The 24,731-nt window shown below is 39.4% G+C and overlaps 2 protein-coding genes across 4 annotated transcripts in view; both read left to right on the top strand.

The window, feature by feature from the left end:
* The window catches only part of LOC122559755 (tryptophan 5-hydroxylase 2-like), a 46,432-nt gene extending 23,938 nt beyond the window's left edge, over nt 1–22,494 (top strand). The window contains exons 8-12 of one of the 3 annotated variants that reach the window (XM_043709722.1): nt 1,177–1,303; nt 4,889–4,984; nt 5,085–5,218; nt 22,199–22,283; nt 22,381–22,494. In XM_043709722.1, the coding sequence (XP_043565657.1) occupies nt 1,177–1,303; nt 4,889–4,984; nt 5,085–5,218; nt 22,199–22,259 (418 nt within the window). In that variant the 3' untranslated portion in view covers nt 22,260–22,283; nt 22,381–22,494. Of the gene's footprint in view, nt 1–1,176; nt 1,304–4,888; nt 4,985–5,084; nt 5,219–13,409; nt 14,276–22,198; nt 22,284–22,380 lie in introns of those variants that run through there. The other 2 variants (XM_043709720.1, XM_043709723.1) reach the window with 2 other exon arrangements.
* Nucleotides 22,495–22,797: 303 nt separating this feature from the next.
* LOC122559754 (thyrotropin-releasing hormone-degrading ectoenzyme-like) overlaps nt 22,798–24,731 on the top strand; it is a 116,310-nt gene continuing 114,376 nt past the window's right edge. The window contains exon 1 of the mRNA XM_043709719.1: nt 22,798–23,568. Coding sequence (XP_043565654.1) covers nt 22,835–23,568 — 734 coding nt within the window. The 5' untranslated portion in view covers nt 22,798–22,834. The remainder of the gene's footprint in view (nt 23,569–24,731) is intronic.

The following is a 24,731-nucleotide window of genomic DNA, read 5'->3' as shown; positions in this document are numbered from 1 at the left end:
TTATTCCTCAGCAGCAAGCCCTAGTTGGATGCCTCTGCCTGTGAGCACAGACACACCAATTGGTCTCCAAAGATACAAAGGAGTCTGCCTGTCCCGGCCATTCTTGATTACAGAGGACCCGAATCTAATAATCTAACCTGTTTTACAGGGTGTAAAACTGAGGGGCTGTTGTGATGCAGTGATGGTGCCCAATCCTCTGGATGAGGTGGCCACTGACCAAGTCACACCTGCTCTAGATGTTCAACGTAAAATCTCTGAACAGGTTGAGCAGAAAATATCTATAGATAGTAGAAAGTGGATCCATGCATTGAGCAGCATTTGCAGGGACTGTATTCTCTGAAGTGCAAGTGTGCAGTCTGAGAAAGGTGCTATTTCAGGATTTCTGCATAAACTCTTTCAGTCTGTTAATGGTACGCAGCTCGCTTCCTGCATACTGTCTTTGCATTGTGATTGTACCACTGCACAGAATTGATGATTTGTTATATGGTGTGATATAGTCTTTTGTTGGTTATATCATGGACTGCCATTTGTTGGAGCAAATGTTTTTTAGAATGCGTAGCAGCAAATTTGTTGGTGCTAGCATAGTTTCAGACTGCACAGAGGGGACACAATATTGATGATCAAAAAAGCTCCTTGTCTCATAGCACTGACGTGATGTGTGAGTTGGCAATATGAAATGCTTGGTCATCTTCCAATAGTTGCTTTCTTTGTTTTTTTTTTGCTGTTCACTTCACTGATTTGTTTATCTATGTTTGAATGAGTTTCCTTATTGCTAGCATTATGCCATTGTACCACCGTGTTGGTCACCTGACCTTCGCTCAGGGGTCTGATTTGAATTTTGAAATGAGATTTTCTTCATATGTATATCCAATATTGTTAGGTAGTACATGCTTTGCAGATGTGAAAAACACTAAACAATTTTCAGAACCAAAGGGGCAATATTTTAAGCTGCTGTGCCTTCTAGCTGTCTCCATCTTAAAAATATTGTGTAGGGAATAAAGCTAACATAAATTAATGGTGTTACATTTATAAAACTGTAATCGAGCAATTTTTTCTTGATATGTTTATGTATTTGTGTTTACATGTACCTGGTGAAGCCTAGATATAAAAATTTAGCTATTACACATTACCATATACCTTTTCAAAATATTCCTCTTTTCAACATGTATTTTTCAGTGATACATGTCATGAGCTGCTTGGACATGTGCCTCTTCTGGCAGAACCAAGTTTTGCAGAGTTTTCGCAGGAGCTTGGTCTCGTCTCTCTCGCTGCGACAGATGAAGATGTTCACAAGTTAGCCACTGTAAGTTCCCTATTGATTTGGAATGGGTATGATCGAGTAGTTCACCAAACATTCCAGGGTGTAGAGCCCACACCATCCCAGCCCATTATTCTCAATTTCTGAAGACCAAGGTTTATTACCAGTTCAGCTGTATCCATTGAGGTAGCATGGCTTTCATTTATCAATGTTGAATTGTGTGGGTTTGAATTTCTCCTGTTTTGCATCGTGGTCCTGCTTCCATTCCAGTGCCATCTCTCTTGTATTATTGCGACCCTACGAAGGGTCACCACTATTCTGGAATATGGGATCAAATTCATTTCACTCATTTGGAACCCAGGTCAACAATGGAGCTACATGCAACTGAAGTATGAGGGAAGATAGATGAACAAAAATGCCTCAGGTTTAGATTACATCTTTTAGATTAGATTCCGTACAGTGTGAAAACAGGGTCTTCGGCCCAACAGGTCCACACCAACCCTCCAAAGAGTAACCCACCCAAACCCCTTTTCCCTCTGACTAATCACGTAATTGACAATTTAAGCATGGCCTATTCACCTAACCTGCATATCTTTGGATTGTGGGAGGAAACTGGAGCACCCGGAGGAAACCCACGCAGGCACAGGGAGAATGTGCAAACCCCACACAGACAGTCAACCGAGGCTGGAATTGAACCAGGGACCCTGGAGCTACATTTCTGCAGCATTGTGTGCTTAAATTTCAGCAAGAGACCACTTTTTTAAGCCAAAACAAAACAAAAAATATGATACGTCAAGCTATGGTCCTGTGTGGGATTTGATTATCTGGTAATAACATAACTGGGATCATAACACTTCCAAACCTGCAACCTCCACCACAGTGAAGAACAGAAGCAGCAGATACATAGGAACAAATCCTCCTGACTTGCAACAATATAATTGTCCATCCCTTCATTGCCACTGGGTCAAACCCTCAATTTCCTCCCCAGCAGTACATACACCAGATAGACTGGAGTGGTTGAAGAAAGCTGCTCACCACTAATCTCACAAAGGCAGTTAGATCAAGGCAATAAATGTTTGTAACCAATGCTCACATTCCAAGAATTATAAGAGATAAAAAGTAGATAAACCTCTCATATGAGCCACCACTCTCACTGGGCATGGGGATGGGGAAAAGTCAGCCTTGACTAAATGGAGGTCACCTCACGGTAACTCATTGGCGAAGGTCTTTTACTTGATTAGGAATATCAGGGAGTGATTAGTGGAGGTGGCGGTAGCTCAAAAAAACTCCGAGGGTTAAAAGGAAGATTAGAAAAAAAGAAAAGCACAGCCTTTAATGGTAGAAAGATGATTATTTTGTTAAGCTTCAATCAAACCAAATCGAAAATAGTTTTAAACTTAGCTTGAAAGCCATTAGATACTATGTATACTATATCTATTTTATTTCATGTATGCTGGCAGCACCAAGTTCGACCTTGTCACTGTTAAATTAACCCAAATATTGCTGTCAAATTGTTGAAATCCTAGTACCAGCACTTGGATGAGCTAAAAGTTTCCTCCAATGGACTCATTGAAGCCATATTCATCTACCCCCCATCAATACTTCCAATTTCAGGCCGTCAGCCCTAGATAATCAATGCAAATAATCAATGGGACGGCAATGGTTAGCACTGTACCTCATAGCTCTAGGGTTGAAACATGTGTTGCTGGAAAAGTGCAGCAGGTCAGGCAGCATCCAAGAACCAGGAGAATCGATGTTTTGGGCATAAGCCCTTCTTCAGGAATGAGGAAGGTGTGCCAAGCAGGCTAAGATAAAAGGTAGGGAGGAGGGACTTGGGGGATGGGTGTTGGGAATGCGATCGGTGGAAGGAGGTGAACATAGAACAATACAGCGCAGAACAGGCCCTTCGGCCCACGATGTTGTGCTGAACATTTGTCCTAGCAAAGGTGAGGGTTAAGGTGAGGGTGATAGGCCGGAGAGGGAGATGAGGCGCTCTTCCTCCAGGCGTCATGTTGCCATGGTCTGGCGATGGAGGAGGCCAAGAACCTGCATGTCCTTGGCGGAGTGGGAGGGGGAGTTAAAGTGTTCTGCAACGGGGCGGTTGGGTTGGTTGGTACGGGTGTCGCAGAGGTGTTCTCTGAAACGTTCCGGGAGACAGGCTGCCTACTTGTGGAACCTGGGTCTCTGGCGCTGTGAGGCAGCAGTGCTAACCACTGTGCCACCATGCCGCCCACTGTGCCACCGTGCTGTCCACATTGGCCAGACGAAATTGCCCATTTGTTCAGAGATGTGTAGACTATGTGACTTAGTCAGGTTAAATGTAAAATTAATAGGGTAGGGGAATAGGCCTAGGTGGGTTACTCTTCGGTGGGTTGGTGTGGACTTGTTCGGCGAAATGGCCTGTTTCCACACTGTAGGGATTCTATTCTATTCTAACAGTTCTGATGGTTCTAACTCACCTTGTAATGGAGTAAATTGGTAGTTTTGAGAATATGATCTGAAAATTTTTATTCTTCTTTAACAGTGCCTTGATACTTCTGACCTCGTTTCACTGAGGATGTCTCAGGAAACTTGCAAGATGTACAAATTCAACTTTCCACTAGTACATTGCAGTAGTGATTTATAAATTGTGAATTATTATTGGAGACAGCTGAAATTTCGTATGTTGCAAAGATCTTTTAAAGCTCAAATCACTGTCTTAGCGGTCATCACAAACAAATGTTAGGAAAAAATATCATTTAAATATGAATTGATCCAGATGTTTGCAAAGAATGGTTGAATATTGGGTTCAAATAAAGGGTTCCTTCTGTTCTGGTCTGTCTACTTCACATATCTTCTTAACAGCACCATAGGTGGCCCTATGTCACATGAGCTACAATGGTCTAAGATGTCAGCTTACCACTACCATCTCAATGGCAATAAATGTTGACCCTGTCAGTGATGTCTGCGTCCTGCGAATATATGTAAATCAAGTAGTAAGCAGAGATGGGAGACTAACCGGTTTGTTTTTTTGGAAAGAGTCAGTGCGAGTTGATGGACCAAATGGTTCTTTCTATGCTGTGCAGTGCTGTGATTCTAAGACATATTATTAAGAATTCAACTTGTAAGATTGCTATATGCTGCTGTTTTTAAGATCAATAAGGAAGAATGAATTATAACTTTGAAAAGCCTTGTCTAAATTGTTTTACATGACAATCTCTTTATAAAAGAATTTTTAAATAATTTTCTTGATAATCATTGCCTATTAACAAACTGATCTGGATTATTTAGGTCTGACTACTTTACATTTGCAAATTTGATTTTAAAAGAACCTTGGTAATTATCCAGGTTAGTGATCAACTGCTTTAGTTCTGGTGATTCAGAGTTAAGCTGGTTAGTGATAGAGAGAATGTCGTTGCCACAGTTACTGTTACCTAGCAGTGGGATAGATGATGTACTTTACAATGTCCAGTTGCTTAAATTGCCACAAGAGCCTGCAGGTGAAACTATTTACTTTTCTTGTTATGCAGTATATTGAAAAACATCCAGTGTAGTATTCATTAGATGGTTGATGGACTATTGAATTAAACAGGAATTATAAGCATTCACAGCAGTCTGTCTAATTGATGTGTTACCCATGTTGCTCTGCAGTGCTACTTCTTCACAGTGGAGTTTGGGCTTTGTAAGCAAGATGGACAACTGCGCGCTTACGGTGCGGGACTTCTGTCTTCGATCGGAGAACTAAAGGCAAAGAACTGTTATTAAATGTTTTCTTCAATTTCCAATGAGATATGCTTGTAGCTGATAATTGAGTGACTTCGGTTTTACTTGTAACTCTCTGTCACAGCATGCACTGTCAGACAAAGCAATTGTGAAACCCTTTGATCCAAAGACAACCTGCACACAGGAATGCCTCATCACCACCTTCCAGGAAGCTTATTTTTTGTCAGAAAGTTTTGAGGAGGCCAAAAACAAAATGAGGCAAGTCATTTTTTTTTCCCTTCTAAAGTCTACAACTGACTTACCATGAATAGACAAATGCTCAACATCTGCATTTGTATAGTCTTTCCTTTGTTGTATTAATAGAGGTGTAAAATAAGCTCATTAGCATCCATTAGATTAACAACAATAACAGCAGTAATATCAATAGAACCCATTGAACATTGTTACCATAGACCTTGGTGCTCACTGCTAGCAACTTACTGTTAACACACTTTAGCCACCATAAGGTTTGGTTGCTAATGATGGTACAAAGTGATCAGACTGAAAGCAATTGCATCAGAAGTCTAAGAATATATTGGAATGATGAACACTAAGTTAGTCAGGAGATACATTTTATACACTAGTTGCAATATCACAATGGTTCACCACTGCTTGAAAAATCTGTAGTATTTCTCATGTAGTATCTGGTTACTTTGGAATTGAAATCTGTATTGGAAAATGGTTAATGCTAGTTGCATAATTTAGATGGCTGGTCCCAATAAATATGCATGATATAAGTGGTTGGTACTGCAGGTCTGTCAATAAGTTTCAGGGAGCACCAGCTGTCTTAAATCTAATTGCGATTCTTTCGTTCCTTTCGTCCTTTCTACCTACCTACCTACCTACGTAATATTGCAAACTTGGCTTGAAAATTACTTGGCACGATCACCAATGTGAATAAAATGACATTGAGGATTGCCAAACATTTACTGTGAAAGGAGTGAAATCACAGTTCTATTCCTTTTCCTGAAGACACTGTTTGCACTGATGCTAAGCAAACCATAATTAGGTACAACTACTGGACCCTTATGAGTATATGTTGTCAAAAATGAGATACTGTGACAACACCCATGGGTCACTTCCAAGGATGCCAATTATGATGTAAAAGAAAAAATGTTAGAAATTCAGAATAGAAACAGTAAACACAAGAAATACATCAATATTTGCTGTTATTACTTTGTGTGGCTTGGGCATAGTAAACAACTTTGTGAATTATGACTGGGAGAGATACAGGTGTCTCGGGTGAGAGTTAATTTGTAGAATTCTCTTTCTGATTAATAGAAAGACTGGGGAGCACAGTCTATATATCCAATTTGCTTATGTTTAGATATTTTTTGATTATTTTTGACTTTTTGTGAAGGATTTGGATTAGAGCTATACTTATAAGTACAATGCTTGAAAGTAAAGTGAGTTCAAGCAAGTGTTAGAAAAGCTCAGACTGGTCTTGCAGATAAAGCTAGAGAAATCTGTTTGTTATAGTCTATGGTCTGTTTTAAAAAAAACAGGAATGACTATTGTCACATTCAGGCCCCCTTACCTGAATAGTTCCATATTTTTGCAGAATAGTGAGCCATGTCCTTTTTAAACTATTTCTAAAGGGAAGGGCACTAGCTAGTTTGACAAAACTACTGGTGAATAATTGCACAGAGAAGAGGTTGCTGCCATTACTATCCTCCTGGTGATGTAGAGAACGGACAATGTGAAACATGGACAGTCAGGTGTTGAACAAGAGACTGAGGTGTACATAAGGAACCCAGAGCTCAAAGTTAAATTTAAGGAAGTCCAGTTTTTTGTTTTGCAGTGAGAAATTGTCTGGAAATTAAGATACTGGTGACAGCAAGGAAGTCGGCCTATGTGAAGAACAGACAATATGGTTTGTTATTTTCCCCACATTTCAAAGAGTGAAATTGCATAAGAAAAGGAAAGGTTGTTTTGGTTGCTCCCATTTTTTATTCACTTGCTACCCTTTAAATTGCACCATTTAATTATTTATTCTGACCTCCAAAACATTTCAGTTTATCTTCAGAATTGATTGGAAAATTTCACATGAAAACATTGGTGAAAGACTCGTGGCCAGGTTTATAGAGTCAGGATAGCTCCAAAGCCAAACATGGTGAGCAATTTCAGACTTTCTGATTCTCACTCCATTTATGACACCAACAATTATCACTGTTGTGGGATAAGGCTTCACGTAACACTCCTGAGCTAGTCCGCTCCATTGTGTAGTTAGCCATTTCCTATACTCCCCCAGTATTTATAGGGTCAGACCAGCTTCTCCCTGACTCATGATTCATGGCTCCTTAGAAGTTCTGAATCATGGTCTGAATTTAGGAGCCTTTTGAAAGGTAAGTACAAAGTCTGACTGTTGCCCTCCTCTAAGGCAGCATTTGACAGAGTGTGACATCAAAGAGCCATGAAATTCCTCCAGTCAGTTGGAATCTGGGGAGAACCTTCCATTGCTTGGAGTCATACCCAGCACAAAGTTAAATGGTTGACATTGTTGGAGGTCAATCTCAGTCTTGGAACATTTCTGCAGGAATTCCTTTCGGGTAGGATACAAGGTCCAAATATTATCAGATGCTTCATTAATAACACTGCCTTTAGCATAAAGTCAGAAGTGAGGTACGCTTGCTGATTATTGCAGTGTTCAATACCATTTGCACTCCCCAGATACTCACTACATTTAACAAGATCTGAGCAACATTTGGGCTTGGACTGATAAATGGAAAGTAATATTCATACTACAGAAATGCAGTTGATCAGAAAGTTAATTAGACAAGCCATATAAACATTGACTGCAAGAGCTGGGAATTCTGCAATGTATAACTCTGTCTTGTTCACCATATATAAGGCACCAGTCCAGAGCGTGATCCATTGCTTTCCACCTGCTGGGATTAATGTGGTTCCAACCAGTGCCTGAGAGGGAGAAGAGTACACCATATCTAAACACTGGCTCGGTGTATTCTGTGTGGGCTGGTGATGGTGGGTGTATGAGAATGTGGGGGTCACGCTCAGGCTGAGCAACTTTGCCTATACCAACCCTCTCTTTGCTATTGGCTGCCTCACCTTGCACCCATTCAGTACACTCTCTCAAGTGTACACAATTCTGTATTTTAAGGGTTTATTGGGTGAAGAGCCCATGTATGGTTATGTTTTTTGATTGAGTTCATTCTAGCTGATGTAGTCTCTCACCATCCTACACAGGTACCAACCCACTGAAGGACTGCAGTTGTCACTCTTGCGTCAAGATGGTGGAGTGGGGAGGTCAGGTCAGCTCCCATTGGTGACCACGACTTGCCTAAAATGAAAGAAAGACTTGGTTTCATCTGACAGTTTCCACAACCACCAATAAAGTGTAGTAGGAGTGTAGCAGTTGTAGTAATGTGTCTAGGCAGAGGACGGTGAGGGAAACCCTCCATTGTTTTCCTACATCCAGCAGCACCTACAAAGCTGACCTGGAGTTGCTTTCAAGTGCTGATTTAAGTTTAGCCAGAATTTTATCCCTGCACATTTTTGTTGGAACAGCCTATAAGATTTGTAAATTCAAGCTCTTTTATATATTCCAATGAATTTGCACCTTCAGCAGCTCCAGACTGCATTGGGAATTTACTATGGATGATTAATGATGCAGTTTGGAGAATCAATGGATGTTGACACATTGCGAGTTTTGCTACTTGCTAAATGTGCTTCACAGTCTTGCACTTTCAGCACTATCCCCAGGGGAAGACTGATGAAAAACCAGTAATACTTGGAAATGAATACACTGGTCATATTGGAATACCATTTTGAAGTATACAAGATGATTGAGAGCTGTATGTGTCATCCATACGTTTTACTGCTTTTTTTTCCTTCTAAAAGAATAATCAAAAACCTATGAAACAGTTTAATCATGGTATACAGGAATAAGGAGAATTGAAATCAGTTTCCTTTGTTACATGAAGCAACTTGAAGAGATTTTCCTCCACTACTTATGAAATTAGAGTACTATCTCTCCCTCTTTTACATTAGTAAATGCACTTTGTAATGTGTTCTTGACATCGTTTAGGAAGTTGGGAGTGCACATCAGGAATTTGGACACTATTCATATGTGGAAAGTCTTACAGAATGCTTTGTCTTTGAGGCTAGAATTATCAATGTGCATTTTCAGAACTTGCATTCTGTATGCCTGGTGTAAAAGTCTGTCTAATTTGTAGTTTTCTGATGAAAAACTGTGAATTTATACAACTTGATTCTTTGGAAGTGGTCATGAATGCACCAAGTGTTTTCACTATCTCTGCCCAGTAGTAACTGGAGAATTTGCTGGGCTCTCTTTCAATTATTAAGCAATGATGAGCCACTATTCATAGAGTCCTAGAGTTGTACAGCATGGAAACAGACACTTTGGTCCAACTAGTCCATGCCGACCAGATATTCTAAATTAATGTAATCCTTTTTGCCAATATTTGGCCCATTTCCCCCTCAACCCATCCTATTCATAAACCATTCCAGATGCCTTTTAAATGTTGTAATTGTACCAGCCTCCACTGCTTCCTCTGGCAGCTCATTCCATACACGCACCGCCCTCTGCATGAAAAAAGTTGCCACTTCGGGGAAAGATGTTTAGAAAGGGACCTCTCACCTTAAACCTATGCCCTCTAGTTTTGGACCCCCCTACCCTAGGTAAAAGACTTTGGCTATTCACTCTATTCATACCCCTCATGATTTTATAAACCTCTGTAAGGTCACCTCTCAGCCTTTGACGCTCGAGGGAAAATTATCCCAGCCTCGCTCTATATCTCAAATTCTCCAACCACGGCAACATCCTTGGAAATATTTTCTGCACTCCCCAACTTTGATGATGATGATTACAATTATACTCTGCCCCTCTCTTTACCCTGTACCATTGCTTCATGACAATGAATGGTCGAATTCAAGACTAGTTCATGCCAGACATACTTCATTGAATATTTTGAAAAGTTGACTTTAATAGAGAATAGGGGAATGCCAATGGATTTTAGTTACATGGGCTACCAGCCAATATTTAGCTCTTCAAAAGAATGGAAGTTAAAATTGAAGCCCCTGGAGTTGATAGAAAATCGTTGACCTGATGAGGATGTTGGTTGAGTAGGGGGAGACAGTATGTATAAATAGGTATGATGGGATTGTAAACTCATTAGCAAGATCTGACTAATTGTGGCTCTCGTCAATCTGTGTGGAGCTTCAAACAGCAACCATATTTATTAATGGCTGTGATGGGATAGAAAAAAGGCATCTGTCCAAGTTTACTGAAAATGTCAAGATAGGTGTCACTGCAGATAGAATTACAAAAAATTCCCGACTCATAAATTCAGTGTTTGATCAAGAATTAAGAAAATCATGTCTTAGCATAAAATTACAAAATAGCTACTGATACTTTTAAGTAAATGAACAAACTGGGAAGAAATGGATTTCAATGTAAACCAATATAAGTTAGCCCTAAAGGGTAGAATGGTACACCCTCAAAGGGCCGAAACTAGAAATAGTGGAAGTGCAAAGACACTTGGGAGTTGAGGTGCATAGTACTAAAACAAGATTCTAAAGGCGAATGGATTGCTGTCCTTTATATCTAGAGAACCACAGAATAAGGGGATGCAGGTTGCTTTATATACCCCACCCCGAATAGGAGACCAGTTCTGAGTACCTACCATTAGAAAATCTATACTGGCCTTTGAAGAGAATACAGCAGTGATTAATGACAATGATACCTCTGCTTCAGGGGTTAACTATAAGGAGAATTACATATTTATTAGGCTTATGTTCTCCAGAATTTAAAAAGTCAAGGGGCAAATTTTCAAGATACTAATGGAAATAAACAGAACAGGGAGAAAGCCGGTTCGGAAGTCTCAAACCAAGTTTATAATTCTCTTCTACAAATAGCAATTGAAGTCATATTAATTTTAAAAGTGACTGAGAATTTTATTACTGCTCCTCGGATGCTGCCTGAACTGCTGTGCTCTTCCAGCACCACTAATCCAAAAAATGAGAATTTTATTATCTAAAGTCATTAAGAGATGTAGGGCAAAGATAGGTCTTTGAAGCTAGATCAGGCATGATCTAATTGAATAGTTTTGAGGAGCTGTTTCTGTGTTGTTTGTCACAGATTACACTAATTTATTATCAGCTATTCAGCAAAACTACCAGCCCGATCAACTCAGCGACTTAAGAAAATTACTTCTCAGCTAAAGAAAAGGTGTAACCTGTTGTTTTTGTGGAATTGTTCATTAAATCATTAAAGTTAAATTGATTTTGAGAGTTGCTACTTCTTTATATTTTTCTCCTTCCTCCAGCAGAAGTTATTCCTAATCTCTGTATTTTTACAGTGAGAAAGGTCTGGTCTGCTGTGTAATTATTCTCATGGATACTGATGCACTACTCTCCTTTTAATCCACCAGGTGGTGTGGTTACAGATCTGATGAATCAGTTGGAGTGAAATCCAATTCATTCTTAATTGAAATTTATCTCTCATAACTAAAGTTAAACATTACTGTGTGTTTGAATGTGTTTGTAATCTATCTTCTTGTTGACCATCAGTCTGTTCATCAAATTTCTGTGTTTGACAAATGCAGGAAATGATCATTCCAAAAATGTGCAGGTTAGGTGAATTGGCCATGCTAAATTGTCGGTAGTGTTAGGTGAAGGGGTAAATGTAGGGGAATGTGTCTGGATGGGTTGCTCTTCGGAGGGTCGGTGTGGACTTGTTGGGCCGAAGGGCCTGTTTCCACACTAAGTAATCTAATCTAATCTTTACATGTTTTCTCTCTCATCCCTTTATATGTACAGACATAAGACAAACAGCAGTGATCTTCAGCTAGCAAAATGTTGCTAGTGCAGAAAGTCTCTCTATCAAAGAAAATCTATGGTCAAAGTATGGTTTTTTTGGGGGAGGGGAGAGGCTTTCAATTGGCTTTTGAACTCTAGTAGCCTTTTTTTTATTTACTCATGATATTAAGGTGTGATTGGCTAAGTCAGTATTTATTGCCCCTCAATTGCCCAGAGGACACTTAAGTGTCAATTACATTCCTATGAATCTGGAGAGATAACGGGTATAGATGACAGTTTCATGTCCTTTTAAAAGGCATTAAGTGGATCAGATTTTTTTTTACAGCAATCAACAATGTTTACATGGTCACCATCCAGAGAGCTTTATATTCCAGGTTTTACCTTGAATTCAAATTCTACTGTGGTGGCATTCAAACCCATGTTCCTAAATTGTTAGTCTGGGGTTCTAGATTACTAGTCTAGTGACTCTGCCACATCTCTCCTTAATTTTTTTGTTTGTGCATAGTTATTGATCAATCGGAAAGATAGGGTCCTTGGGGAGATAATTTCATGTTTAGCAGTGAGAGGGTGTAGCTGCTAATCGTTTGTAGGACAGAATTGTTCTCAACTGTGGCGAAGGATCTGGTATCCTTGAAGGGTAGCTGCCTGAATTGGAGAGCAATTGAATGTTCACCTTTTGCTGAGTAAAAATCCTGGAAAGCCCCTTCCAAACAGCATTGTATGTGGAGAGTGAAACTCAGCTGTGAATTCTCAAAACATTTTATACAGCATTTTGTCCATCGAGGGTTCAAGGTTCACTTATTTGCAGTTTTTAGAAGAAAAAGAACTGAGAAAGTATCAGACAAATGAAAAATGCCTAAATCAAGTATCTGATTGATATTCATGATGTGCTATGCTGTAAAACCTGGACTAGAATGTGCACAGTGAATGTGCATTGTCTGTGCTGAAGTATTTGCATGTGAGCATTCATTGTTATTATCATTTCATTGGTAATTTTATATGACAAATTTTATATGCATATTTTAAAATTTTTCCATCAGGACATTTTTAAAATTTGTATTTTACATTGTTTTAATTTGTATTTTAACTTATATGTATCAAATCTTATGATGGTTTGAACCCATCCAATTGACTCCCATTGTATAATAGGCTTGCAATTCAAATCTGCAAAGTTGTTCAAGAACATCACCTCCTTGAATGGCAAGACTACCTTGCCTATTTCACAGAGTACAGCAGTTCAAGGAGGAAGCTCACTTACTTTCTCCTTCTAATGGGAAACTAGGGATTGGTAATAAATGCTGGGCTTTCTTGTGACTGCCACAGCCTGTGAATAAATATATTTCATACAAATCAGTATTAGATTTTTGCCAAATTACCTTTACGAATTGAGGGACTTTTTTTTAGGAGATTTAAGCAGGTGAGAAAGAGTCCACAGAGAAAACTGTGGATGGTCTGTGAAAGAACTGAGCTTTATGGGACCAGTTACATTTTCTCATTCTATGCTTCCTATTTTCCTGTATTCCTGCTACCTGATATTCTTTGTGAAATCATTTTGGATGCAATTCTAACTCTGCTTTATTACAAACTATACATTTTTTGTTTATTCTTCCAGGGAATTTTCCAAATCAGTCAAACGCCCGTACTCTATACTCTACAACCCTTACACCCAAAGCGTTGAAATCCTCAAGGATATCAAAAGCATTGAAAAAGTTGTTCAAGACGTCCAGAATAAACTTGGCACAGTGTGTGATGCTTTATCCAAAATGGGCAAACAGTCAGGAATTTGATTATTTGCACATAGATCTAATGCTGATATTGATGTACAAGCTGCTTGGAGAAATGACACTAATGGCACTATGGTGTAATCTGCTCTCTAATTAGTAACTTACTTGGATGTTTCAGTAAAGCTTATGCTGCTCTTGGGTGTGCTCCACAGCCTTAAGACACAAAGAATATGGTGGAAAACCCAGGCAATTCTGCATGAACTTGACAGTGAAATGCACAAAATAAGAGACAAATATCACTGTTCCTAGAATAACTTCAATATCAATGGCTGTCTCAAGTTGGACCTGATTTCATTTGAAAGGGAAAGTTACAAATCCATTGACCTAATGATTTCTCTTTGAAAACTAGCAGAATTAACAACTGACCAATGGTAATTTTAGAATGATGTCAGGAATAACTGATGATCTCAAACTTGTGAGATAAGTAGACTTTGTATTTGTTTTTAAATCACTGTGATATAAAGGATGTCCCTCTCTGAACTTATTCTGGTAATTGAACTCATACAATTGTAAAAGAACACACCGTAGGGTGAGTTTATGATCAAATCTTTCTTAGGTTGTTGCTATTTCTTAAATATGAATTATTTTCAAATAAACATTGTCCTATTTCATTGAATCCACACACTGTGGAAGCAGGCTGTTCAGTCCATCGAGTCCACGCTGACTTTCCAAACAGCATCCAACTTTATCCCTGTAACTCTGCCTACACATCCCTGGCCACAACAGGCAATTTAGCATGACCAACCCACCTAACCTGCACATCGTTGGGCTGCGGGAAGAAACCAGAGCACCTGGAGGAAACCCACGCAGACATGGGGAGAATGTGCAAACTCTACATGGGCTGGAACCAAGTCTGGATCCCTGACACTGTGAGGCAGCAGTACTAAACATTGAGCCACCATGTCACCCCAAATTATGTCTTAACTGCTCCTCAGTACATACACAGATTGAATGTGGCACTCTAGAAGTGTATTTCCTAATGTCACTAATGTGAAACTTTCCTACATGATGGCAATAATTTTGATGTACAAAGGAAATCAGAAATGGAAAATGCTGGAAACACTCAGTTGATTTAGCACCATTTGGAGAGAGAGAGAGAAGCAGTTAATGTTTCAGGAATGACCTTTCTACTTTTCTAACCACAGATGCTGTGTATTTCCAGTACTTTTTGGTTTATTTTGGATTTCTAGGATCCACATTGTTTTTCTTTTGCACTTTGATATTTTCCTGTGATAACTAATTTCCCCTTGTCCTATCTGGTTAGTTTACATTACTCCAAACATTGGTTCAAAGAGGCAACCAAATCTGAATGATGGTTGAGAATGAACATTCAAAATCAAGCCCACAGAACAGATATTTAGTGCAACATGAGCTATGATGCAATTGACTTATCAAACAATAGGAAGCAATTGAACCGAGCCTTCTTCATCATTGGCTGATCAATTCGTAGTCATCACAGTTCCATAGGGCCTGAGGGCTGTTTTCTCATCAAAGAAAGAGAGACAATGGTAGTAAGTTTAACCTGACGGTTGCCTAACGTCAGGTGAGGGGTGGGATTGAAAAGACTGGACCTTTTGAGATGACCTCTGATGGTGTGGGAATTGAACCTCAGCTGTTGATATCACTGAGCATTTCAAAACAGCTATCCAACAAAATCTGACCAATCTTAAAACAACAGCACGAATCCATGGGTCATAAATAATGAGCCCTACACTACAAAACCAAAAGGATCTCATAAGACCTGGCCTCAAAATGTACAAAACATATGATTGATTCAAAAGTGCAGAATTGTAATGACATGGGTTCTCTATTCCATATGCTTTTTTCTGGTCACAGCCATGATGTGTCTCCTCATTGGTCACTTATCTGTGTTTCAGCAACTTTCATTCTGAACACTGTCTGCTTTAAACTGCTTAATTGTGACAGGAGCTCAAGTAATCACACCACTGACAGATTGTTCCTTTGTCCTTTGCCAATTAAAAAAAACCAGCTGTTTCTCAATGTGTAAACATCAGAATTATAACCGCTGTTCAGAAAAAAAAATTAAAAAAAATAGGATAACATTATCCAACCTACTTGTGAGTGCAGTCAATTCCTTTTTTTTGTTGCAAATGACAATCCTTAGTGACGGGTCATTAATACATCATGAGGATGCTTTATTGAGAAACAATAATGGTCATGGTCTTTACGTTAATCTTGAGATGACTTCTCAATGATGATATGCTTCATAATACAAACAACAGAAACTGTCATTGTTCTCAATGCTATTGTTTCATTTGATTTGATCTGAGACACTTACAGCAGTATTGTTCAATATTAGAACTCAAGGTACATACAAGAAGAACTCTATTCTGAGCAAAATGATGGCTTTCAACAGTTTATTCATATCTTGCATACCTAACATACATGGCAAATGCTATAGGACATTTTGCTTTTCTGTTACAAATTATTCTGTAAGCATTGTTTGTAATTCTGTAGGAGAATTAGACAGTGTGTTGGCTGCATGAGAGCTAGGTGAAAGTGAGTACTGCAAATGCTGGAGATTAGAGTCAAGTTTAGAATAGTGCTGGAAAAGCACAGCAGGTCAGGCAGTATCTGAGGAGCAGGAAAATTGACGTTTCAGGCAAAAACCCTTCTTCAAGAATCTTGAAGGGCTTTTGCCCAAAACGTCAATTTTCCTGCTCCTCGGAATGCTGCCTGACCTGCTGTGCTTTTCCAGCATTACTCTAATCTTGGCTCCAAGAAAGCTATTCTTTTTGGAATGGAATGAGAAATAAATAACTTCCCATTGTCTTTGACAAAACACAGTTGCCAACAAGATTTCTTCGTAGCAGGATGTCCAAAGTCAAAACTTGAGAGAGAAGTTGAGAGAGTCGAAAGATGCTGGTGCCAGGCCCAGTGCACATTGGTCTGCTGGATTCATTTGCTTATTAGCAGTAATCAGATTATGCCAATTCTCACCCCAGAACCAGCTTGCTTGCCCCTGACCAACATAGCAATGAACGTCTTAGGGCAGAAGCAGTTGTACGGGAATGGGGAGGGGTTGAGCTAGGTGGATATGAGGTGCAGGGTCAAATGTAACTGATGGTGTACCAAGTCTTAAAGTATCATCAGGCAGATAGATCAGGGTATGTTCTTGATTGTATGAAGTTAAATACAGTGGCTGTCCAAAGAGACTTGGTGTTGAGGTGCTTAGATACTTGAAAGGTCATGAACAGTGCAGAAGATTTAGATGGTTATGAGGTGATCTGATCAAAGTCTTCGGTATATTAACAGGAACATAGACCATTACAGTGCAGGAGCATAAACAAATTTTGCAAAGAGTGTCAGGTAGTGCACTTTTAAAAAGTGTAGCAATAATTTCACGATCCTCAGTTTTTAAAAGCAGTCCTTTTCATATTTCAGTCCACATGATTAATAAGACAGAAAAATAAAAAAGATACAATCTTTACGAAGAGATAAGAAAAAGGCATAATAAAGGAAGTGTAATTGCGAAAAGGATGATCATCAACAGCTATCATCTGAAAAAAACAGAGTCAAAGGTTATGAACTCATGATGAGCTTGAAAGGAAGAGAGGTGGTGGCATAATAGTCATGTCACCGGATTTGATTTCCAGGACTTTAAGCTAATGATCTGGAAATATAGTTTCAAATCTCATCAAAGAGTCATGGAGACGTACAGCACAAAAACAGACCCTTCGGTCCAACTTGTCCATGCCAACCAGATATCCTAACCTAATGTAGTCCCATTTGCCAGCACTTGGCCCACATCCCTCCAAAACCCTTCTGATTCATATATCCATTCAGGTGCTTTTTAAATGCTGCAATTGCATCAGCCTCCATCATTTCCTCTGGCAGCTCATTCCATATAGGCACCATTCCTCCGTGTGAAAAAGTTGCCCCTTAGCCTCTCCAAACCTGCAAACTGTGCCATCTGGAAGAAAAAAGAGAGCAGATAAACGGGAACATTACTGCTCGCAAGTTCCATTCCAGGTCGCATGACATCTTGACTTGCAATTATTTTGCCATTCCTTCATTGTTGCTGGGTGAAACTCCACAAACTCTCTTAATAGCATGGTGGATGCATTGTATAGTCACTGGACCCGACCTTGGCAAAAGTGAGGAGTGCAGATGCTGGAAACCAGAGTTTAGAGCAGAGTGTTGCTGGAAAAGCACAGCAGGTCAGGCAGCATCCGAGGAGCAGGAAAATTGACGTTTTGGGCAAAAGCCCTTCAGCAGGAATAGAGGCTCTATTCCTGATGAAGGACTTTTGCCCGAAACGTCGACTTTCCTGCTTTTCGGATGCTGCCTGACCTACTGAGCCTGACCTTGTTGAGAACATGTGTGGTAAACATGGACCTTTTCAGCGATGCTTACATCCCAGTAATGAATAAAAAAACTACTCTGCTATCTGCTTTTCAGGCCAAATCCTTGTGTGTTATTTAAATCACATTGGAAGTACCCATATATTGTCCTGTTTCAGACCTTTTATCTTCAATCGATTTCTTTGCATTGATTCTTTTGTTAAATGGATGCCTGTCCACAATATATATATATTTTTCAAAAATTCTAACACTGCATCAGCTGCTACCTTTCATTATTTCTAAGGGTTGATAATTTAGTCCTGGCACTATGTTGGTTGGATGGTTCTCTTTGATCATTGCGTGAACTTGCAGTACATTAAGCTTCAGATCAAGTGTGTAATTTAACTTGTCTCCTGGTACATAGTACAGGAACTATGCAGAGTGCACTATCCTTCCTGAACTCTTAAAATGATGCTCAATTTCCCTGGCAGTAATCTGACATTAAGCCAGTCTGTTTGCAGCCTCGATATTGCACATAATCCTCTAATTGATGGCTTTTTTGCACTTCCAGTTTTAAATGTGCATCATTGGTGGCCATACCTTAAGTAGCCTGTGTCCCCAAGCTCTGAAATTCCTTCTCTGCCTCTTTACCTTGTATTCCTCCTTTAAGACATTAGTTAAAAACTATTTCTTTAACTAAACTTTAGATCATCTAACTCAATATCTGTTTAAATGGTTTGGTGGTTGTTTTCTGACGCCCTGTATTTCATTCTGTATCCTGATGAAGAAGCGACGCTCCGAAAGCTAGTGCTTCCAATTAAACCCGTTGAACTATAACCTGGTGTTGTGTGATTTTTAAATCAGAATCATTGCAGCGAAACCTGAACAAATGAAGCAATGTTGTGCTGCTGCTTCGTGAGGTCCTGCAGAGAAGGCAAGGGTTTTATGGTTCTGAAAATAAATTGGCCAGTCAAAAGCACAACTTGGGCAATATGGATGTGAGTGACATTTATTCGCAGTTGCTGTATGACCTGAGAGGCCTTTTGTGTATCGACTGGATTAGATCAGTCCAACTCACATTTCAGGATTCTGTCATACATTACATATGTGTTTGGTGCTGATACTTATTTATCCATATGTCGTGTCAGTTCAACCTCCCCAACTTACCTCCTAATGCTCATTTAGTAATCAACCACTGTCGTACTTATTCAGTCCCGTCCACCAAATACTTTTGTATGTGGTGAACCTGGAATTCCTTTATGTACGGAATGCACGAATCTATTATGGAAGTCTCAAGGAGTTTCTGACATGCATATAAGCTCTTTAGTCCATTCATCTTTGCTTTTAATTTAATCTCAATTTACTTCTGTTATCTTGTGTACCTGCACCTACAAAAATATATAAGAACTTTAGCCTCCTCTGCATCAGCACTCTCCCCTGGCTGTATAAGATTGAATATACACATTACACGTTCTTTACGCTTGCCCATTTAACTCTTCTGCAAACTTCATATTTTAATAATCCTTCTTCCTCCTTTAACTAAATTTGCATTTTGGGTGGACTTATTTTTGGGTGGTTTAATTTAAATAAGAGGAGAAAGTGAGGACTGCAGATGCTGGAGATCAGAGCTGAAAATGTGTTGCTGGAAAAGCGCAGCAGGTCAGGCAGCATCCAAGGAACAGGAGAATCGACGTTTCGGGCATAAGCCCTTCTTCCGGAATCGAAGACCTCCTTCCTGAAGAAGGGGTCATGCCCGAAACGTCGATTCTCTTGCTCCTTGGATCCTGCCTGACCTGCGCTTTTCCAGCAACACATTTTTAGCAGCTAATTTAAATAAGAGCAAAGTACTGTGGATGCTGGAAATCTGAAACAAACACAAAGATTGCTGGAGAAACTCAGCAGGTTTGGCAGCATCTGTAGAGAAAGAAACAGAATTAACATTTCAAGCCCAGAGTGATTCTACGTCAGAACGGTAAATTAGTTTAATATATCTGGCCTACTTTCCCTAACATTACATGTTCAACTTCCATTGTTTACAGAATCTATATTTACTATGATTTACTGTATTTATTGTAAATTCTGTGTCCTATGATCCTGCCCCACTATCTACCTGATGAAGGAGCAATGCTCTGAAAGCGTGTCCTTCCAAATAAACCTGTTGAACTATAACTTGATATTGTGTGATTTTTAAACTGGTTTCAAGATAAAAATTGTACCATCCATAATTTGTCCTTTTCATGGTACTTGCCTACTATGACATTAATGTACTAAAATGTTATTTTTAAAAAATCTAGTGGCAACAGATTAACAAGTTAATAGATTCTTCCATTTTAACCAGACTAATACTTCCGTTACAAAGTAGACAAAGCAAATACCTATGAACATTTTCAGAGCTCAGAGCTAATTATTTGTAAAATGCAAGTCTAAAGTCTGTGAGCCATATTGATTACAAGTTTTGACAAGAGTTTCATGCTTGCAGCTAATGTCATGATATGGACCCTTTGATCATTTCTCTATTGGCAAACGTAGGTGAAGGGACAAGATCTGTAAAAAGTTTGGACAAATCTAAGAGTAAATTTTGGAAGACAAATCCCACTCTGCATCATATGCCTTATGTGGCATTGCAAAACCTTGCTGCAACAAGATTAAACAAGACAATCCCACGTAACAATAGTCCCACATTGGAAGCCAGCATAATGATAAATATTTAATATTTTGGATTTCTTTTTTGATTCTGAATCATTCGTGTTATTTTTCACTGTCTTGTAGTACAGTAGAATCTTCTCAAGGATAATTAAAGTTGGACAGCAGTGCTGCTCACAATGATGTCTTTTTACAAAAACATGAAGATAATGTAATGGAAAATGTTTCTCTTCTATAACTTCCAAACTTCAATGGGCAGGAGTGGAATATGCTGTATTTCTTAACTTGTTATTGAATGTTTTGCTAAAAGCAGTCCAAGTGGAATGAGTGGCCTGTACACAGTTTAAGATTTTATACATTTCACAGACAGTTTTCTGCTTCTTTTCCCCTTTATTAAACAACTTTGATTTCCACCTCCCTGTTCGGCCAAACTTCCCACCCTTTTAAAACTGTGTTTGGCGACACTTGGCACCGACCGGGAATGTCACTGAAGCGTCATTGACCCTGAATGAGGGCTCGAATGATGCAGCCGCAGTGTCCCAACTTCTGGGCCAGGAGACCGGGGTTCAAGGCCCACCTACTGTAGAGGTCTGTAGTACTAGCTCCGAACAGATTGATTGGGAAAAATATCAGAATAGAAGGGAGATCTCTGAGCACTTGTGTGAAACTGACCCCTATGTAAGATGCAGACAAGGAAATTCATAAATATTCGTATTATCAATGTATTAACAGAGGAAAGCTATAAATGGGGTAGTTTACAAACCCGGTGTAACTTTGCAGTTCCATCCTCCCTATGTGTTTTGATAAATATTTTACAACATGGAGACCAATTGCAAACTATATAAATTGAGTGGTATTAGCAGTTTCTTTTGAAGTCTTTCTCTCGAGAGGCTTTAATTCCAGATATTGCTGGGAGGTGGCAGTTCTCTGAAGATACACAAGCCGCAGCAGGTTTGTAATTGCAGTAACAAATGGAGCTAGTGGAGGGTGTGGGAGGAAGCGGAGAATGAGCCCTGGATGCTGAAGGTGGGAGAGGCGGATCAGTGACGCTGCTGGCTTGGTCCGCTCTCAAGTGTTCGGGCAGCAGGCGGCAGCAGCGAGCTCCAGTGAAAACTGAGCGAAGCAGCCGGCACTGCCAGCAGCCAGCGGGAAACTTGCTGTGGCTGTACAGCCTGCTCCATCCAGTCCCTTTACAACCTGACACACACTCGCTTTCTTCCAATTGTGCGGAGGTCTCCACGCCGCAACGGTGAACGGGTTTGTTTGAGAGTTTTCTAAAAGTATGTACAATGTATATTTTCCATGTATTTTGATTTTTTTTTGCCCTCAGGGTTGTTTATAAATCTGTGTTCTGGTGTTTGCAAACCAAGTGAGAAATTCAGAGACAGTGGGAGCAGACTTTGGAATCCCAAGAACACAATCCTGGGACGGTATCTCTTGTTTGCTTTGCTACATCTTGGCTGTTTGGTAGGGCCATCTTTCTCACCAGTGTGTTAATGTGCACAGGGCTTAATACTAGCAACCAGGTTTTCAATGATTTCATTGCTATTATGGTTTATTTTAATGATTTGATGTGCATTTTAATAAGGTACAACAGTCGTATCCGTTACAGATGTGTTCACAGAATTGTGATCATGACTATTCATCAACTATTTATTATTTCTCTTCAGTTTTGTTTTAGGAGTCAAGGCTATTGGAGTGCTGATTGAAGTTAAAGTGATTTACTATTAAACATGGGCATGACCAACAAATAGGGTTAGTACCAACCTGTAGCAAGATGACAGTCACGTTCTGTTTGATTATGCCAGTGTTTCACATTCGTGCTCTTAATTGAATCTCCTTTCTCTAACAGGTGGCAGAGACGTGAAAGTTGTTGCTTTGGTGGTCTGCACTTCTCTGCGAGGCTTGTCCAGGACTGTGACATTTTGAGTATTCACTCCCAACATGGTGATTTGCCAGTGCCAAGATCCATCACCTATATCCACTAGAACAGCCAGATCTTTCCACTTGAAATACTGAGACGGAAATATCAGAAAACATGGACTTGCAGGAGACAAGTGGAATGTAATCTGTTGTCTGACAAACAGCATTTCTTTAAACCCCTTTTCCATTATTGATTTTCAGACCAATATTAGTTGCAATCAAACAAAACCTTCATTGACAGAAGATTGGATTTTTCTCTTCGTCAGTGCAAAGATCTCCTTGCCTTCAGTGCAACTGAATAAGACTGTGAGCCAAGGAAGCACTGTTTGCTCCCTTTTCTTCTTGTAATCTGCACCTTTTAAAGACTAGAAGCAGTGAATGTGATGGCATTGGAGGATAAACGAGACAAAAGTATGTCTTTCACACAGATGGTAATTGAAGAAGACTCCATGAGGAATGGACGGGGGCTGTCCGATCAGTGGGCCGACTCTGTGATGGTTCGACCCAGGACCACTGAAAGACACATCACAGTGCATAGGAGGCTAGTACTGGGCTTTGCCATTTCCATCTTGGGTCTCATCATAGTCACAATTATAGCCGTGCTTCTGAGTGTCAAGTTTGAAGAATGCTCTAATGATGGCAGCACTAAGGTAGGGAATGCCACTGTGTACAGTGGGGCCAAGTTCAACCAGACTCGAGAGAGCCTCAGCAATCCCAATCCTAGTAAAATTGCTGAAAAGCCATGGGCACAGCTGAGACTGCCCACTTCAATAAAACCCTATCATTATGATCTGAACTTAACTGCTTTCATGGATAACTTTACTTTTGCTGGAGAAATCTGCATTTGGATGCACTGTGTGAACCCTACGAAATACATAGTGCTGCATGCAGACAAGCTGCCAGTTGAAGGGGTTGAGGTCACTGTTGCAAATACCTCTGAACACCTTGGGATTAGAAAATATTTCCTATATCCACAGAATCAAGTTTTAGTGATTATGTTGACCAGGGAGCTGAAAGCACAGAAACACTACACTGCGACAATAAAATACAGTGCCAAAATAGCAGATGAATTACTTGGCTTCTTTCGGAGCTCCTACGTGACAAATGGAGAGAGAAGGTATGTTTGCCAAAAGTTAACTAGTTAATGAGCATTTTAGCTGATTAGAAAACAGTAACATAAATGTGAATTGAAGTGTTGAGCAATTTCATTGCTCTTTAGCCTTTACGAAAAAGTGATTATCATACCAGATGATTGTAACATCACAAAAAAGCTTAAAAGTGCAGATGGAATATATAAACTAATTGAAATCAGCTTTTGAATATATTATGTAATCTTTTAAAAAAAACTTTGGGATGACCCATTTTCTCAGTCATTGAGTTCAAGATTTGAAGGAAAACTGGTGGATTTTTCAATGATCCTAATTAGCACTACATTGAATATTTAACTATTATTCTTCAATTATTTAAAAGTTATTGTAATTTTGGATTGTTGTTGTTAATAGCAGGTGTGTTTTTTTTAACTCGTTGGCATTTGCTACATACAGACTCTCAACACATTCCGTTAGTTTATCTGCACCAAGGAGAAATATCCTACATTCAGACTTGTTGTGTACCAGTGGTGTTACAACAAGACCTTGTGTAGGTCTGTTGAAGATTAATCATTAGAGATTAATGGTTCGGGAACATTTCCATAGCCACTGTACCATGCAAATACATTACTATAAAAAGACAAACTAGAAGGACCTGGGATCTCTTGGTTAATAATCCCTGTGTTCCCTGTATATAATTTGTTAACATTGTGCCAGTAGGGGCTGCTGTAATCATGTTTGTATATACTAGGGAATGTTGGAAAACCACAGATCCACAGAACTCTGCTATGATGACTTATTCCCCTGGTAATATTTCTAATTGTTGAACAGAATCAATGGGATAATTGAACCACAACATTTTTTAAAAAAAACTTTTTTTTTATCATAATGAATTTATGTTGTGCATTGGCTATGGAGCTAATGAGGCAACAGTGCCCTCTCTGGATGGTCCTGTTGTTGATGCCAGATTCTCATTTCTACAAAGTAAACAGCAGAGTTCTACTGCATATTTGTCATTAATATTGGTGTGAAAGATCAGGTTACACAAATGCCAAGTGTGTATCATAAGGAGAAATGCATTGTTCTGTTTGAGGCTGATTTACAATTAGATTCAGGAGTAATCACAGAGCCATAAAAATGTTTTAAAAAGTATTGATAGAAAACATAGTTAAATAAATTGGCAACTAATATA

This window comes from Chiloscyllium plagiosum, chromosome 19 (genome assembly GCF_004010195.1).
Source record: "Chiloscyllium plagiosum isolate BGI_BamShark_2017 chromosome 19, ASM401019v2, whole genome shotgun sequence".
Lineage (NCBI taxonomy): Eukaryota > Metazoa > Chordata > Chondrichthyes > Orectolobiformes > Hemiscylliidae > Chiloscyllium > Chiloscyllium plagiosum.
Note: the sequence above shows the minus strand (reverse complement) of the source record. Positions and strands in the feature narration are given on the sequence as shown.